This window comes from Neodiprion pinetum, chromosome 4, assembly GCF_021155775.2.
Source record: "Neodiprion pinetum isolate iyNeoPine1 chromosome 4, iyNeoPine1.2, whole genome shotgun sequence".
Lineage (NCBI taxonomy): Eukaryota > Metazoa > Arthropoda > Insecta > Hymenoptera > Diprionidae > Neodiprion > Neodiprion pinetum.
In genome coordinates this window covers 4,198,777-4,216,847 of record NC_060235.2, presented here as the reverse complement: position 1 = coordinate 4,216,847, position 18,071 = coordinate 4,198,777, and the positions used below count along the sequence as shown (strand labels likewise).

The following is an 18,071-nucleotide window of genomic DNA, read 5'->3' as shown; positions in this document are numbered from 1 at the left end:
GAAAGCTGTGTGCTTTTCATCTGATTTTATTGTAATTTTGAAACAGCAAAAGCTGACCGATGTATTTTGTTTAAAAAAAATTGTTACAGTCGAGGTTGAATTACGATCACCTGACCCGCGGTGACTCGACGGATTGTTTTAGCGTATGAAAAATCCGATCACGAAGCGAGGTCCGAGGCGAGACTCTCAAAATCGGTTGCTTGTCTGTTTGAAAATCACTGAGAGTGACCTCCGGTTGTTTATCCAATTGCGCCGCACTCGGCGTACATCGTCTCAGAGTCAGTAAGTTGTAAGCATTCCTCGAGTCAAGATGCAAAGACTGATCGTATGGAGCTTCGTCTTTCTGACGCTCGTCGCCTCAGCCCTTGCTGTTCAGGGCGTGAAAACGAGCGGAGGGCGGAAAATCGGCGGTATAAATTCTGCCAATTCGGTAGCATCGAACAACACCGGACTTTGCTACATGAGAGTTCCGTAAGTATATATATATGCATTTATTAAACGTAAACAGAGCCGATCGTAAAACCGGGATTTTTCAAATTCGATTTTGGACATCGGAGAAACAGAAGAATGCCGACGTATTCGACGTACGAAGGCTGACAGAAGTGCCGATCCTTGGCCCAACGAAAATACGGAATCGGCTGACAATGTCGAAATCGTGATCGAAGCGTAATTTGCAATACATGTTATTTTCGAAACGGTAAATCGGTTCATTCAGAGGAGAAATTCACTTCGGGACTATCGTGAATTTCGGTGTAGATAGTCTTTGGTTTCGCAATATTCCGATGTAACGCGACGATGAAACTTGTTTCGATGATCGTTACATCGCCGTGCACACCGATTCAACCTATGACTAATTCATCGACGTGTCCTCGTTAGCAATGCGAAGGGAGTCTCACTGCGTAGTCACGTTTATAAATATACTCGGTAATATTTTGCTCAACTCAAACGATCGATTGATCGATCGCCGGTTAGCTGTAGATTAATAGATCTATGCTCACTTTAACACCGATTTGCAAATTTTCACTACAAATAGAACCTTATTGTGCGCATCTTTTCAGCAGTTAAAAAAAGTCCCTGCCTCACTAATTGTAAGAGTTGCTCGCCTCATACAACTATTTTGAATATAATCAAGGTTTGATGGAAGCAACGCGTCGCAAAACATTTTTTCTCAGTTCAAAATGAAAGTTAGGAAAAGTCCAGTTTTACAGACATTGTTTGCGAATCTTCCGATGAAACCTTTACTATTTTCGAAATGTGGTAGAAACACAGTGAGAGAAATACGTTCTAAATGTGACTAAAGTTCTGTTAGTATCGAAAATCTCTCCGTTTGTACTACTTTTAATCTCAATCGCTCACAATTCCGACGCTATGATTCTTCTGGCTTGCTTCAAATTCAACGGCATGTAATTATCTAGTGATAAGTTCGTGAAATAAACGAAGATTTTCTTCCCGCAGGTACAGTCATTGGGTAGCTCTTAACGGAACAAATACAACAAGTCGCCCGGTATCCCCATTGCCGAGGTATCCTTCCCCGGTAAGAGCTGAAACATGGTTGGAAACGAAATTTGACGCCCTGTTTGATTCTAATCGAAAACCGGATTCCAATATAACTAGGAAAAATAAAACATACCGAATTACTCTGATCGTTAAAATAATTCATAATTTTCTATAACATCAGATACTTGTATTTTTCCACAATTCTATGTTTACTCCAGTGTCTTGATAACCACCGCTGCAGGTCAACTCAAGATAAGAGAAGGAAAACAATTTTTAAACAATTGTTCACTCAGTTACTCATTCACTCGTTTTACCTAATGAGAACAAAAACGCAGTTAGAAGTTCGGCGTATCTCTGACAAATAAATTGAAAAAGAAAAGCTAAATTCAGTCAGGATGTAATCAGACTGCTACATTCAAGTAATGACGTGTTTTTCAAACTGTTAAACAATTTTCGATACTATCAACAGCGCTTAAATTATTATCAAACGCATTTTAGTTTATCATCGGTTAATTCCTCGGCCGTTCTCGTAATTCGTGAGTAAACGAAAGCTCGAAAAGGCTCTAAAATCAAATTCAACTTCACCATTCATTTTTCAGCAAGGCAATCAACCCTGGGTGACGCTGGTTGACTGCTGTGAGGGTTTCGTGCGAAACGGTACATCGGACAACTGCATTGCTCACTGTGATCGTGGCTGCGAGGGTGGACGATGTACGGGGCCGAACATTTGCTCCTGCGAGCCGGGCTGGGCGGCTGAAAACGGGGTGTGCAAGCCGGTATGTTCGCGGCCATGCCGTCCCCACGCCTACTGCTTTTCTCCTGAACAATGCATTTGCCAACTCGGCTACATATCCGACGGAAACGATCAGTGCATACCCGTTTGTCCCGGCGGCTGCACCAACGGCGACTGCATCGCACCAAGGACATGTCGATGTAAACCTGGTTACACCCTGACTGACCTGAACCAGTGCGTTCCCACTTGCGAGGGCGGCTGTCCTCACGGCGAATGCACCGCTCCTGGCGTTTGTACCTGCTACACAGGGTAGGTGAAAACGGTGGTTGAAGTATCTGTGCGATATGGTGATTCGTTGTTTAACTTTTTGTTTTTTCAGTATCTTTCACAAATTTTTCGAGTGGCACCTTAAAAACAAAATTGTTAAAAAATGAACCACCCTACTGTGCGAGGTCCGAAAGGTCAAAATTATATGCGAGACACAGATTCGGAAGCAGAATCCAGTAGCTCAAGTTCTAAATATCCATTACTGCTCCGTTCTATCCAGAAGAAGTCATTCGCACTCGTTGCCATATCGTTCAAGCAGTTTTTCCGACTGTTGGGTACATTATCCCTTCCATTGGAGCAGGGCTGATAACGGTTGTCCAAGTATTAAAACCACTCGTGCCAACCTGATTCAGTTTATTGAATCCCTCCTCCTCTGGCCCAGCACTGATACAAATATTCGTCAAAAGCTGAGCTCTACCTTCGACGCCAACCTTGGTTCTCTAATTATAATCATTTCAGGTACGTGAATCCACCAGGTGAAACGGAGGCTTGTATCGCGCACTGTCCCAATGGCTGCTTGAACGGTGAGTGCACGTCTCCAGGAGTGTGTACATGCAGGCCAGGGATGACTCGGGACACCAGCGGGAGATGCGTCGCTGAGTGTGAAGGTGGGTGTCCAAACGGCTACTGCGTGGGGCACAACAGGTGCGAATGCAACTCCGGATTCGTGCTCAATCCCGCGACGGGGAAGTGCTCCGGTACCTGCCAGTATCCTTGCTTGAACGGAGAGTGCACCGGAGCCAACGTCTGCACTTGTAAACAAGGCTACGTCCTCGATACTTCCGATCCGACCCGAAGCCGTTGCATCGCATCTTGTCCCGGTGGGTGTCCTAACGGTGTCTGCTCTGGACCAAACTTCTGCATCTGTAATCCTGGCTACATCAAAGACCGCAGTGTCAAGGGACGTCAGCGTTGCGTGCCCCGGCATTAGGGGGCGCTCGATTATTTTCTTATAATGTATTTTATTGTTTACTCGAAATCTTGAGTAAATCCAAGAGATTCGAGCAATTTTTTGTACAACTTGAAGGCGCAGCTGTATCGTTTGCTTAATAAATTCTTTATCACTGTGCTTGGTCATTCACACTGCATATGTTTATACTCGCAGACGCTTGTCTGACGTGATGTGATAACGAGATCAGTCGCCGTGACGCTTCTGTACTGTCCGGCCCCTTATGGTCACTTCTATCCAACACTTGCGTAGTGCACTCTGGGACAATTTTGCAAGTAAGTAAAAAATATGTTGTAACCTAAACCTGAAGAGCGAACGAATTATAATGGATACACAAATTTGAAGAAGAAAACCACATTGTTTATCTATATGAAAAGAATGGTTTAAAGAAAGTAAGTGAATCATCCTGTTCAGACCATTCTATTGATACATTTTATCAACAGCATGGTTTTTACATATTTCATGCATTAAATGAAGTACTTGTGATTGTTTTTCCATGTGTCGTATGCGAGTTAATCAACTCCTAATGTATAATATTTGTAAAACTCAACTATTACAGAATATAACACATGCACATGTTATATTCCTTTACTGAAGAAAGGTTGAAGAAAATCTCAACGCCTATAAAACAGAGCAACTGATCTAACAATAAATCGCCATCTGCTTACAAGAACAACGCCTACATCCGGATTCCTGAATGTATGGAACACTATGAATCCCCCACTGTTGGTGGGAGTGATAAGGTCTTCTTTGCGCTGAGAGTGGCAGTACGAATGCGGGTGTTTTCTTACCACCTTCGAAGAGTAGACTGAGCAACATGACAGTTGGAGTAATTTTCTCAATCGTGATCGCAGTTCTTACGATATGTATCGTGGATGGTGATAAACTGAAGGGTGATAGGGATGCGATATGTATACGGACTATCAGGTAAAATTATAATGAATTAAAAAGTAAATGAGGCACATGATTTTATACAAATATGATAACGAGTGTATAATGTGCAGTATCTGTTTCTCTTCAGTAAGAACGAATCCCACTACGTTCCATACATAGAGACGTACAGACAACACCTACTGCGAGGCTATCGCGTCAGGGTTCGTACGAACTTCAGACAGGAGGTAAGGATACCTCAAAGTATTAGAAAAATGACGAAGCAGTTGTATCTCGAAGTTGCGTATTACTCTGAAAAAAAGGTTGCAATAATTTCCACAACTTTCAGTACCACACTACCTACTCAACGGAGGCAGCATGCTGCGAGGGTTACAGCAACGTGAACGAGGTGTGCATACCAGTGTGTTCGGGTTCGTGCGAGAACGGAAAGTGCGTAAAGCCGGAAGTGTGCGAATGTGATATGAACTACAAGCTGGATTTTTTCGGTCAGAAGTGCGACCCGGTCTGCCGATCCTCCTGCAATTTCGGAAGCTGCACAGCACCGGATGTCTGCACCTGCAACGACGGCTACAGACCAACGGACGTCTGGCACAACTGCGAACCAGTCTGCTCCTTCGAGTGCAAGAACGGCTACTGCGTCGAACCGGAAATCTGCAGTTGCCACGAAGGCTACGAGAAGAACGGTACCGCAGAGTGCCTTCCGGTATGCGAACGATCTTGCGTAAACGGTCATTGCGTTGCACCGGATTCATGTCGGTGTGACGACGGCTTCCGGAAAACTCAGAACGACGTTTTTGCCTGTGAACCAACCTGCGATCCACCCTGCGTTTTCGGCTCCTGCACCGCCACCGACGTCTGCACCTGCGACACAGGCTACGCCATAGTTCCTGGATCGAATTCCACCTGCACTCCGGTCTGCAACCAGACCTGCGTTTTCGGGACATGCATTGCACCCGACACGTGCTCGTGTATCGATGGATACGTGCTGAGCACCCGATCCAATTACCTTTGCGAGCCGGTCTGTGAGGAGGAGTGTCATCGAGGAAGGTGCGTCGCTCCTGAGGTCTGCGAGTGCATCGATGGTCACGTTATGAAGGGGTCTAGATGCGTGCCCTCCTGTGATCCCAAGTGCGTGAATGGAATCTGCGATAGTCCCGGCATCTGCAAGTGTCTTCAGGGCTTTGTCAAGGGCAATGATGAAAACTCTACCGTCTGTCAAGCTTTCTGCGAAAAGTGCGTCAATGGATCTTGTATCGCTCCAGGAGAGTGCCAGTGCACTTTTGGCTTCATCATGGACTATAACGACCCCGGAACCTGTATCAAGGCCTGTATTCCCGAGTGCGTCAACGGTTTCTGCACCGCCCAAGGATGCCAATGCCGAGATGGATGGGGAGGTCAATCCTGCGCGGAGTCTCTTATCTGCTTTGTCAGACAACCGATCGAGGACGAGGTCCTCAAAATAGAAAGGTGAGAGTTGGTTATTGACAGTCCTGCATTTTCGATACTAAGCTAGTTCATACTCGAAATAAACAAAAAACTATTCCTCGAGCCAGCCAAATCGTCTATGAATACGAGACGCTCAATGCCGTTCAAAATGTCGATCAAAATTCGACGGGAACGTCGTTTGAGAGACCACCGTGCAGCGAACGGTGCATCGCTGAGGTTGAGAACAGCGTTGACAACTTTACTGATCATTTGCGGAAAGAAGTACTGTACTTTTTCCTATTTGGTGAGTCAAGTGATTATAGACTGAAAATCTTACGGTGCATCGAATTTTGGACGTGGATGATATTTTATTTGGCACAGATTCACCGTGCAACGTTGTTTCGGCCCAGACTAGTATCTCCAAGACTTACGCCAGCGTGATAGGCGGGGTGATCGGTATCATACTGTGCTCGGCGGTCGTCTACGGTCTATATTTAACGAAGTTAAAGCGGAAGCCAAAGTCACCGAGTAACCGTAAGCAAAATTGTACTTAGTTGGCGTCGTATTTTCTTCGTTGCGTGTAATCTTGTCACAACATCATTAGCTCTTTCCGCTCTGATTTCATGGCTGGTTCCAAAGAATGCGTATACGTGGAAGAAACGGAGGACGAATGCGACAGCATCTCTCAATCGTACGTGAATATCGTCAACTCTCCGTGAATAATCATCTAATAATGCAATAATTATGGATAAGTACTTTTGAAAGAAAAAATATAGCCGATTGTTGTTTAGGGAAGTGAGATGTTGTAGTAGTAACAATGTCGACGAGAAGCGCATCACATAGGACGACAGGAGTGATATCTGCTAGGCTGTATTTAATAAATACGCGTAAACAACCATTATCCAAGCGTTATCAGAGACATATCCTTTATTACTGATTAAACAAACGTTTGCTGCGTGCTCTTTGTAGTCTGAATAATCTAGAACAGAAGCTACTGCTGTGCACTCTTTGTTCCGCAGTTAAGCGTCACAGCTTTTGTAAGTACCGAAAATTTTAAACCTCCAGAACCTATTTCTATGCTGAAAAGTGAGTATGCTTCGACAAACAACATTAACCCTAACAGGTCACTCGGGGCTAATTTTACTCAAAACATTTTTCAAACTGCTCGTAGAGTCAGTCAGTTGGGGAAATGAGTACCGTGGCTCCATTCTTCATGCGAAATAAAGACTTTTTTTCGACACTTTTGGCACTTTCTTTTACTTTGCCGGTATTTTACAATATTTAAACATTCAATTTTGGTTAGGAGAACTGAGAGAGCTTTTCCCGCGATCCTTAAACAAACTTAGATATGTTTTTTTTTTAAATGTTTAGAACTCATCTTTGAAGCAAAATATCACGTTTGGGGTGAACTTCACCCACTGTGACTGGTATGCGATTTTACCGCGGTGTGACCTACTAGGTATAAAGGATAAATTTTCTAGTGTAGCGAAGCTGGTTCTTAAGTAGAGAACCGTCAGTGGAGAAGTCAATTATGACACAAACACCTACGTAAAATTCGAAGCTTTAATTAGCTGCAGTTCTTTCCGTTATTATGCATTGTATTCACCGCAGTGGAAAAACGCTGCGTCCGCTTCACTTGATATGACCGTTCAAATGCAAGTGGGAGAGATAACACCGGCTCCACAGTTAGAATTGTCGGTTTTACTTTTTTACTTTCATTCCAAACTGATTGCTGCAAACGGTAGCTTGGCAAGAGAGAATTACAATGCTGACGTTTCCAATTATCCTGTCGATCGCGATACAGTTTATCGTCTTTTCAACGTCGCAATCAACCGCTTTGCATGGAAGTCCTCAAGCTGTGTGCAAAAAGAGTGTAAGGTAAGATATATTTCACGAATTGTCAATTTCCTCCAATATTAATTAAATCCTGACCGAGCCAAATTCTGCATGATTGATAAGAAAAAAAATTAGATTACAGAGAGTTGAAGTCTCACGCACGTGGCTGACATTTCGAAGTGACGTTTTTTTTTTTTTCTTCTTGTCTTGCTGTCTAATTTTTTTTCTCAATATAAATTACCGTGGATGAAACAAAACTGTGACGGAAAGTCGAGAAAAAGTTATTATTTAAAACAAAAACAATGATCTGCATTTGTAAGCATTATCATAAACGTACGAATAGTTTAATTTTTCAAATTTTCAATTCAGGTTCTGTGTTCCTAGTAACAATCCACGACATAGACGGAGAAAAGTTAGATTTTCAAAATTATAGAAATCGTTACGATTTTCGCTACTTGCGGTTATTTGCATTACTGTCATGATTATACTTCATCCAAGATGATTATCATTGATGAAAAATCTCAATAAGTAAGAAAAATAGAAATTGGCTTAAAAAAATGTTTCAAATTTCAAATCCAAACAAACTTGGCTCAGTTCTAGGAAATCTCGTTACGTTCCATACCATGACTATTATCAAAATAGACGACTGGAATTTTTCCACCCACCGAGATGGCGTACCAACTGGAAAATCGAGGTAGGAATACGACGATCGCTTCTCTTTCCGCACGATCACTCTGCGATTTTATTTCCGCCTGACATTTTCCATCGTTTTGCAGTACTACACGTCGTGGTCAATCGTAGATATATGCTGCTTTGGTTACGACAATGTGCATGGTAGCTGCATGCCACACTGTTCATTGGGATGCAAGAACGGCAACTGCGCCCAGCCCTTCATGTGCGAGTGCAACAAAGGCTACACAAAGCTTAACGATCTATCAGGATGCAGTCCGATATGCGAGAAACCCTGCATTTTCGGAAAGTGCACCGCTCCAAACACCTGCACCTGCGACGAGGGCTTCGAGTACAACATTGAGACCATGACTTGCTTTCCGAAGTGTCCTTCCGGTTGCGAAAACGGGTGGTGCATCAAACCTAACAAATGCATCTGCCACTTCGGTTACGCGATGAGCGATGATAACAAGTGTCTTCCGACATGCAGCCACGACTGCGTAAACGGAAAGTGCGTTGATGCCGAAGTCTGCGGCTGCGACGACGGCTTCGAACCGTCGCGACTGAACGCCTTCACCTGCGAGCCACGTTGCAGCAAAACTTGCATCTTTGGGAACTGCACCGCACCAGAAAAGTGCACCTGTAACGAGGGCTTCGAGCTTGGTCAGGACGGTCACACGTGCAAACCGGTCTGCGGTTTCCCCTGCAACAACGGATGGTGCGCGGCGCCTGACATCTGCAAGTGCAATCCGGGCTTCGAGAAGAACGAGGACGACGAGTGCGTTCCAGCCTGCAGAATTCCCTGCGAAACGCGTTGCGTCGCTCCCGACGTCTGCATCCCCTGCAAAGATGGCTTCCAGCTCTTCCAACGCAGCGTAAACGAGTCCGTCTGCGAGCCGGTCTGCGAGCAGGGGTGCTTCCTCGGCACCTGCGTAGCTCCCGGAGTCTGCGCATGTCGCGCAGGCTATCGCCTAGCCAATCGTACCTGCGAACCGGTCTGCGCAAGGGACTGCGAAAATGGCTTCTGCGCAGAGCCCGATGTCTGCCGATGCGATCCGGGATTCAACGAGACCCAGGACGGCCGGTGCGAGCCCGTCTGCGAGCGGCCCTGCGTCAACGGACGGTGCGTAGCACCTGACGTGTGCGAGTGTAAAGAGGGCTTCCAGCGATCCCCGGACGACGTCTTCAGCTGCGAACCGCGGTGCGAGCCGCCCTGTGCTTTCGGCGTCTGTATCGGACCTGGTGTCTGCGCCTGCGGCACCGGGCTTAAGCTCGATAATGCCACTAAAGACTGTCAGCCCGTGTGCACGAAGCCCTGTGTCAACGGGATTTGCGAGAGTCCTGAGAGATGCGAATGCCTTGAGGGATATGAGAAGTCCGAAGTGGAGTCGAACGTCTGTCAGCCTGTATGTGAAAAGTGCGTTAATGGCTCCTGCGTCGCTCCAGGTCAGTGCGACTGCCAAGCTCCTTTTGTCAAGGACGAAAAGGACTCTGGAATCTGTCGACTCACCTGCCAGCCACGCTGCATCCATGGCACGTGCGCTCGCGATGCGTCATGTCTATGCTCTTTTGGATGGGCAGGAAGTTCTTGTGATCAGCCGTTGTTGTGTGTCATCGCTGTGCAAGCTCACGGCAACTCTGTTCAAGCAACGAGGTGATAGTGCGATTCCTTATTTGTATCCTGGGCACTATATTTTTCTTTCAATTTTACGTTGATCGGATGTTTTTTTATGAGAAGCTCACATGATTAGAATTCTGAATTGTTAGCAAAGAAAAATCTGACTCCAAAACAGTAACATCTGCCTGATATCGCTGTTTATTATTTCTGGCAGGAAGCTCTAGCTTTAATCTTCCGATGTTGATGAACTCAGCTTTCAGAATATCATTAGAGAGAATTGTTTTCATCCGGGAGGCCCATCCATTCACATTCCATCATCACGCGTATACGTATGCACGAAATTACAAACTGCAGAAATTATAATTTAATGCATTTTTGGAATATTTTTAGCAAGCTTCCGGAATTTAATGGAAACACGGTCACGAATGAAAGTCTTGGAAATGAGTGGGGCGTACCATCTTGTCGATCGGAATGTTCTAGCCAGCTTGTCAACATGACAATCAACTCGACGAAAGCTTCCGCGAACACGGTTTATCACTTCATATCCATAGGTAAGGCAGATCAACATGCCTTTAGTAAGATCCTCTGTTCTTTTGCTTCCGTGAACCGTTGGTCATAATTGATAAAATCATTTGCTTGTCGTGCTTTCAGACTCATCGTGCAACGTTGTCACCGCTCATCGAAATTTTTCGAAAACGCACAATAGCGCAATAGGAGCTGGAATTGGAGTTTTAATAATCGCTACCGTTGTTTGTGGCGCATACGTTACGAGAAGAAAATGGAAATCGAGGCACATGATGAAAAGTAAGTTTTCCGATGCAAGGAATGATTGAATAGTTGAAAAGTTTACTCGGACAGGCACCAGGTAAAGTAGTACCAACTAATTAACTGTGTGCCAAACCTACAATTGACCTTTTCCATCGGTGGAATTTTTTTGTCTATAAATCAAATCCTTCACCTTCTATATTACAACTGTTAAATTTATTTTTTTTCTTTCAGGTGAATCAACACAGTGTATACAGTATAATAGCTCGGAAAATATCTCTGAGGATACGTAAATTCAAACTATTTTCTCTAACGAATTATTGAAACTCATTTATTTATGCCGTGTTCTATATTTCATTGTGCGAATATATTAACGTGGAACATTTTAATTTGAAACAGCCGTAATCTGATCAGAAAATGGCGACGCAATGTGTTTTACGATTAAGTGTAAGAATGGTAGTCTACAGTCTTATATACTATTCGTAAAATTATCACATCGAAGTAATTCCTTACGTGAATAAAATTGTGGCCATGGGCTTTTTTGGTGCAAAGACTTTATTATTTTGATGGTAAAAGATTCTTGTACGATAAACCAATTGTTGCTATATTGCTCCGTTTCTTAGTAGCAGGAATATATTTTTCAATTGGACCTGTGTACATTGATTTTGTTTGAAGTATACCAGTTGCGGAAATTAATTATAAATGCGATTGCTCAAGTTTCCGCGAGTGACCGATCGGTGCTCATGAATCATCAAGCGCACGAAAAATTTTTAAACCACATGAGGAAAATTTATTATTCGTAATACGATTATTACGCTCATCCATTTTATCTATCCGTGTGGAGATATTGTCATAATTTAATTGCGTGGTACGCAATGAAAATGCTAATTGTAGGTCAAATGTTATAGTGGTTATAAATTTTAAAAGTATTGGTTATAAAAAAACAAAAAAAAAAACCACAAGAGATTAATTGTGTCAGTCTACAGCTACGACCTCACATATAAAAATTTGTTTGTCAATCATAAAACAGGCGAGATGGAATCAATTACAAACAAGTTTCTGAGGTTGTAAGAGAAAATCATAACCCGCCATAAACTGAATGACGAAAAAAATTACTTCGCTAATAAGGTAGTTAACCCTAATAGGTCACTTAGCGTGAATTTTACAATATTTAAACAATCAGCTTGGTTAGGAAAACTGAGAGAGCTTTTTCTGCGATTCTTAAACAATAGCCAGATATTTTTCGTTTTGATTTTTAAAACGTTTGGGGTTAATTTCATTCAGTGTGACTGTTAGACGATTCTACGGAGGTCTGATCTACTAGGATTAAGCTTTTAACTACATTTGAGTTATTACGTCAAGAGCGACAACAGCCACGTGCACAGTTTGAAATTCTAACATTGCTTCGGTCGCCGTTACTCATCAACCGCGATAAAAAGCAACGCGGGGTCTCCATTTGTTGTCGCTGACCATCGCTGGTGGAAGCGATAAGCTGCCAGCACACTCAGGAGAGCTGTCTCAGTTTTTATTTTCATTCGAAACCGACTGCCGTAGCTGGTAGCTCTAGAAAGAAAATTACGAAATGGCGGTTGAAATCAACTTGAGGACAGTGATAGTGTTTACCGTGTTTTCAGCGGTAAAATCAACTACTCTAAAAGATGGCCACCTTTTAACGCCTAATGTAACTGACAGGTAAATTGTTTTCTGAAAGTTATAAGCAAGACCTTGGAAACGCCAAAAACCGATTCTCATCCTCGTAATACGGTGTTTTTAGCGATCTAAACCAATTTTTTCGTACATTTCATTCCGCAGTATGAAAGGATTTCATGACCTTTCCCGGCGTGTGACGTATCCAGAGAAAATATGGCGTGGCGGTGAGGAAACATTTATTCATAACGGCTACAGAGGCGATCCGAAGACGAGAAGTTTGACGAAACGTTCGGAAGTCGTAAGTTGCATTACGAACTTTACGAGAGACAGCATCTACAACAATTGTATACTACCCTGTTCAGAAATTAACTGTATTAACGGAAAGTGCGATGGTTCCACCGAATGCAAGTGTAACGACGGATACGTCAAGTCCCAAACCAATAGCTTCATCTGCCATTCAAAGTGCAGACCCTGCCTGTATGGGAAATGCACCAAGTCGCAACTCTGTACCTGTGACAAAGGTTACAGGTTGAGTTCGAACCAACAAACTTGCGAACCGATATGTAATGCGCCACACTGCAATGGAGAACTTTGCGTCAATCCGGATCGCTGCTACAGGGGTTTGACCTTCGCCAAAGTTGTATACGGTCAGTATTGCAGTAGGGAGTGTGGGTTTGGCGAATGCGTTGGCCTTGATACCTGCGAATGCTTCAGCGGCTACAATAAGACGAAAGATGGTCAGTGTTTCGATCCGATTTGTAACAAAAGGTGTGGATTTGGCGAATGCGTTGGTCCTAATACCTGCAAATGCTTCAGAGGCTACAATAAGACGAAAGATGGTCGGTGTTTCGATCCGATTTGTAACGAGGGGTGTGGATATGGCAAATGCGTTGGTCCTAATACCTGCAAATGCTTAAACGGCTGCAATAAAACGAAAGATGGTCAATGCACTTATCCAATCTGCAAAGAAGAGTGCAAATATTCATCATGTACCGGTCCAGATATCTGTACTTGTCATCCGGGGTACGAAAAACCCTTTGAGAATTCGACAACGTGCGTTCCTCGCTGTACAAGATGTAACAACGGTATCTGCGACGGCCCTGAGATTTGCCGTTGCCATAGTGGATTTGTAAATCCCAAAAGTGATAATGGAACCTGCGTCAAATGCAACTCGGAGAGTAACCATGACGTGTGTCCTGACAGTGGATGCGATTGCTGTCCTGGCTGGAAGGGGGAATCCTGCAACGCGTCACTTTGGTGTGCTATCACGAATCGTCAGAACTCTACATACACAGCAAGGTCTGCAGCTCTTTTTCCATATTTGAAACTATTTTAAACAAGTTAAAAATATGACCAATAATTGGTAATATTTAGAAACATAGCTAATCAAAGTGCAAGCCAGCGTATGCTCAATTATATATATCGGTAAATTTCGGTAAAAAGCAGGAATAACAGGAGTACAAAATTTTCCACTTCAATATCACTAGACTGTGTTTCTCGTATGCTCTGCTAGGAAGTGCTGGAAAAATTATTATTCCTACTTTTGACACACATTGTAATATTTTATGGAGGTTTCCGGATAACGTAAAATAGACAAGTACGAAAAATTGGACCAAAACAGTTTGGATAGTGTGAATAATTAATTATTCATTCATTTATCTTGAGCTATATATGTTTCTATATATTCTTTATATATGTTTCCTACATCGATCAATTTTACAAACGAAAAAAATTTTAACAAATAAATATTCGTACGCGTCGCAAGCCAACAAACTTTGGTCTATAATTCAACACATTTAACAAAAATGGACAGCGCAAAGTGTTTAAAATAAAAGTATAGTTCAATGTAGAACAAGCCATAAAATAGTATAAAGAGGAATGAAATATATAATATCGCACAATGACAGTTAAAATGTTAATGCGAGAGTCGAGCGGATCAACAATATTGTACATAGAAGGGAGATCGAATATAAATAATTTATTATGTTTGCTATTTTGTTTATCATGGTGATTTTACGTTTGCTAATTCTACATGTCGCCATGTCATCGTGAATTTGTTATCCGTTCATCACCCGATTAGAATTTAGTTCCTTACACACACTTCGAGAAATTTAGTCTTACACAAATTCAAAATCGATTTCTCTCTTTTTTCTCTATTTTTCAATACGTCTCCTTGAGGAATTACACGATATTACAACATGCAATTAATACCTTGTATGAAAGTTACGATATTTATCATTCGAATTACATTCTTTCGCCTACGCTGAGGCATCGCAAACAAACAATAATTTATCGTGTTTGCGCAACATTCGCAGTGAGCGGAAGGATTCGAAAAGAACTAACAATACAATCGATTGTCATCGAATCAAGTGGGACGGAGCAATTTGTAAACAGGAATGTTCCGACCAACTCGATAATAGCAGTATCAACTTCACCGGTTGTTGCACGGAGATGGGTCATCGTCTCATAAAGATCGGTTAGTGAGTAAATTGCTGTAAAATCCTAGCATCGTTAACTTGCTTAGGTTAAATTTGGATTAAAAGTATTTTCCGACATATGTTACTGCATGGCTTATCACTCGTAACCGAGCTGCAGAAGACTTGCATGTAAATTGTTATTTAAAAAAAAAATTTCGGCATATTTAGACTCACTGTGCAATCGTTCCGTTGAGAAGACTTTCTTGGAAAAAAACAGAATCTTGCTGATCGGAACTGGGATAGCAATTCTATTGATCGCAGTTTTCATCTGCATTAGTGTTGCCGTAAAAAGAAGAGCCGAAACAACGGACAAAATATACAGTAAGTCTGTTGCACATGAAACTAGAAAAAAAATTACTCGAATATTTGGCGAAGAATGCATTCCGAAATTTCTGATTATTACTGTTAAAATTTTAAACGATCTTTATCTATTACTTGACATGTTTTTCATCATTTTTAACATGTAGACGTGCATAATGAAATCACATGATTTCAGGTGAACCGGCAGAATACGTATCCAACAACTATATGGTAGAAAATGACATTTATTTGCAAAGTTCGACTGTGTGATTTGAAGTTTACCAACTCATGCGTTGAAAAACATTGCATACTCTCTGTATATATTATGTTGACTGTATATCTGTAAATATTCAATTATCATTTGTATTCTAAGGCCCAAGATCGTAAGATAGTTGACACGTGAATAGATCAAGTTTGCTCACAGAATAATGACGACACGTTCAGTGATCGATTTAAATACCTACCCTGATGAATCTCATTGACTGCAAAAAATTCCATTGCCGCATATTTTGGTCAACAAGATTATACGGGAACCGGAGTCGTCAATAAAATCTGCGCTGAAAGTTAAGGTAAAATCTTGTAAGTTTCAGTCCATGTGTGGTATTTTCATACGTAGAAAATAATAGCCCGTACTTGCTACGAGGTCGTTCTTTGGCGAAATATTTCTTTTCGTTGCAATTAAATAATTCAATTAAATTTTTTCACTCTGTTACTGAGAAAAATATTGAAGGACAGTTATTTCAAACCTTACTTGTGTAATGATAAGGAATTTGGTGGTTGCTTAACCGTGATGTGGTCATGACGCAGAACGTAATATTCGCGTCCGATGACGATGGCTAAGGTCCGTAGTTTACCACTAACTTTTCACTTCCCTAACACGTTGGTATTAGCATTTATTAATTATTATAAGAAAGGATTGCAATGGTCGCCGATACTGCCAGGTGGACCACGATTGTGTTGGTTACAGTAGGATTTTCCGTACGTCCACGAGGTAAAGTCGACTGTGAAGTGCACGCAGGATTATCGATCTTCTTATTCTTGAGGTTGAAAAAAAATGTTAAACACGAACTTGGTTTCCATCGATTGGAAAGAAATCTGACTCGACGATTTGCCTTGTTCACCGCTTGTACGTACGTAATTCATTCACAGCTGCCTAGAATTACGGAAAGTCCCTTATCAAGAGTCTTACACCGAGAAATGCTGGTTGTTCTTCACCTGCGACGGATCGTGTACCGGTTACATCATTGACGTCAGAGCAGCTCTTGACTGTGAACGTGAATCTGGAAAAAACAAAACAGCCTACGTTAACGAAAATCAAAGATCTGTCAATAAGAGCAGATGTGACAGTGGCTTGGAAGGCGAACCCTGCGATGAGCCAGATCTGTGTGTGATCGCCGAACTCGACGGAGAAGAGGTTGCCAAACGAACCAGGTCAGCAACATTACCATTTTCGAATAGGACAAGATGTGTCAAGTAGCGGCGATTCTTCTACGCTCAAGTTCTAGCTAGTAAAGTTTCCGTACGACGAGCCGTTTTTTCCTGAATGTGGTGAATGTGGCGTTTCATTCTATTTTATAACAGGAACGATACTTCCGTAACCAACTGGCAAGAGTTCCCTGCTTGCCGACAGAAATGTCTCGACGAACTACGCGGAAAGGTTGTCCATTCTACCCAGATTCTCGCAAACATAACGTACTATTTGATTCCTGCTCGTAAGCAAAGTCGTTGTACGACAAGCGTCACAATTTGAATTACACATTAACTAGCGGTGTACCCGTCTTGAATAAACAAACAAAAGAATACTCTTCATATATTCTTGCAATCAACACGCTGATCCATTGGTGCACCAATTTTCAGTCTTTTGTAATCTCAAATGTAGTTCTAACGTAAAACCGTAAATTACTTACGAATCCATTTTGCATACTTAACAATTTCAGATTCCCAGTGCAACGCTACGGAAACTTATGAGCCATTTTATGCGAAACATGCTAACATAACGGCAGCAGTAATCTTGGCAGGCATAACATTTCTGTTCGGGATTATCAGCACTGCTTGCATCCTCCGGAAAAAAAAAGAAACAAAAGTCGACGAGAAAGGTAAAATTGTGGCCCGTTCAATAAAATTGCTATAATCACCTCGTGACTATGAATTATAAATCGCGCAGTTATGCGTATAACTCACTTTCCTCACTTTGAGTAATCGTGCAATGCATATTTTTGCTTCTCCTGATTCCAATCGCTCGCTCACATTCGCGTTCTGTGTCTTTTAGATGTAACGGCGCGATTTGCGACCAACGAACACAACGAGGAAAACACACTTTATATGGCCACTGGGAGTCGTAGGCGATCTCCATATCCGACGACAAAATCGTACGATATGTTTCTTCCGATCTCTAACATCGAAAACAAAGAGTGCCGATCAGCTCAACAGTTCTGAAAGTCTACACCGCGCCAATTACCAATAAAAAAATATAGATAAACGAGTATTCAGTCGAGAAATGGAAGTTTGATCTGTAGTGATTGATGAATTAGCTACCCCTTTGGCATGGAATTTTTTTTTTCACCGTTTATCGCCAAAAGCGAACGTCACTTTGCGATCTACTATTCCTGCTTAAATACCATTTAAAATCGTTACCAGTTTCCCGCGACTCCCACATTATTCGTACTATTTTCACAATAATGGGTTCAGTAAACAACTTTATTCTTTCTATATTCGTACTCTGTAATTACACAGATAAAATATAATATGGTAGAATAAGATATAGCGATAGAGACATTTCACTTACGCTACATTAATAATATCCGAATTATAATTTTCATATTGTCATTCTATAAAATTGACACTTTCCACGATGTCTGTAATGAACAAGTTTTTTATATACGTTTATCATGCACCAACATAATCATTTATTTTCCTCACTCACGGAGCTAGTTT

General features: G+C 42.1%; 3 protein-coding genes across 12 annotated transcripts; all 3 read left to right on the top strand.

Annotated features, from left to right (window-relative positions):
* Positions 1-238: 238 nt before the first annotated feature.
* Positions 239-3,626, top strand: LOC124216589 (epidermal growth factor-like protein). The gene is made up of 4 exons (XM_046621250.2): positions 239-471; positions 1,456-1,534; positions 2,097-2,539; positions 3,017-3,626. The coding sequence occupies exons 1-4, from the start codon at positions 311-313 to the stop codon at positions 3,486-3,488; spliced, it is 1,155 nt and encodes a 384-aa protein (XP_046477206.1). The 5' UTR covers positions 239-310; the 3' UTR covers positions 3,489-3,626.
* Positions 3,627-3,639: 13 nt separating this feature from the next.
* Positions 3,640-11,261, top strand: LOC124217223 (multiple epidermal growth factor-like domains protein 11). Of its 6 annotated transcripts, none has more exons than XM_046622618.2 (13): positions 3,640-3,781; positions 4,104-4,433; positions 4,528-4,624; positions 4,726-5,864; positions 5,951-6,126; positions 6,204-6,356; positions 6,427-6,513; positions 7,568-7,700; positions 8,253-8,352; positions 8,435-9,981; positions 10,336-10,496; positions 10,597-10,749; positions 10,945-11,261. In XM_046622618.2, exons 2-13 carry the CDS (start codon positions 4,324-4,326, stop codon positions 11,001-11,003), a joined length of 3,915 nt encoding a protein of 1,304 aa, XP_046478574.2. In that variant the 5' UTR covers positions 3,640-3,781; positions 4,104-4,323; the 3' UTR covers positions 11,004-11,261. The 6 variants fall into 6 exon arrangements, with proteins under 6 accessions (XP_046478574.2, XP_068991039.1, XP_068991040.1 ...); XM_069134937.1 differs by having other exon boundaries at positions 3,641-3,781; positions 4,178-4,433; XM_069134936.1 differs by having other exon boundaries at positions 3,648-3,781; positions 4,108-4,433.
* Positions 11,262-11,405: 144 nt separating this feature from the next.
* Positions 11,406-18,049, top strand: LOC138190740 (epidermal growth factor-like protein). 5 transcript variants are annotated; one of them, XM_069134943.1, is made up of 8 exons: positions 12,038-12,402; positions 12,523-13,659; positions 14,676-14,836; positions 15,006-15,158; positions 15,334-16,568; positions 16,719-16,849; positions 17,075-17,233; positions 17,407-18,049. In XM_069134943.1, exons 1-5 carry the CDS (start codon positions 12,293-12,295, stop codon positions 15,405-15,407), a joined length of 1,635 nt encoding a protein of 544 aa, XP_068991044.1. In that variant the 5' UTR covers positions 12,038-12,292; the 3' UTR covers positions 15,408-16,568; positions 16,719-16,849; positions 17,075-17,233; positions 17,407-18,049. The 5 variants fall into 5 exon arrangements, with proteins under 5 accessions (XP_068991046.1, XP_068991044.1, XP_068991043.1 ...); XM_069134942.1 differs by lacking the exon at positions 16,719-16,849 and having other exon boundaries at positions 15,334-15,706; positions 16,287-16,568; positions 17,407-18,048; XM_069134944.1 differs by lacking the exon at positions 16,719-16,849 and having other exon boundaries at positions 15,334-15,716; positions 16,287-16,568; positions 17,407-18,048.
* The last annotated feature ends 22 nt before the right edge of the window (positions 18,050-18,071 follow it).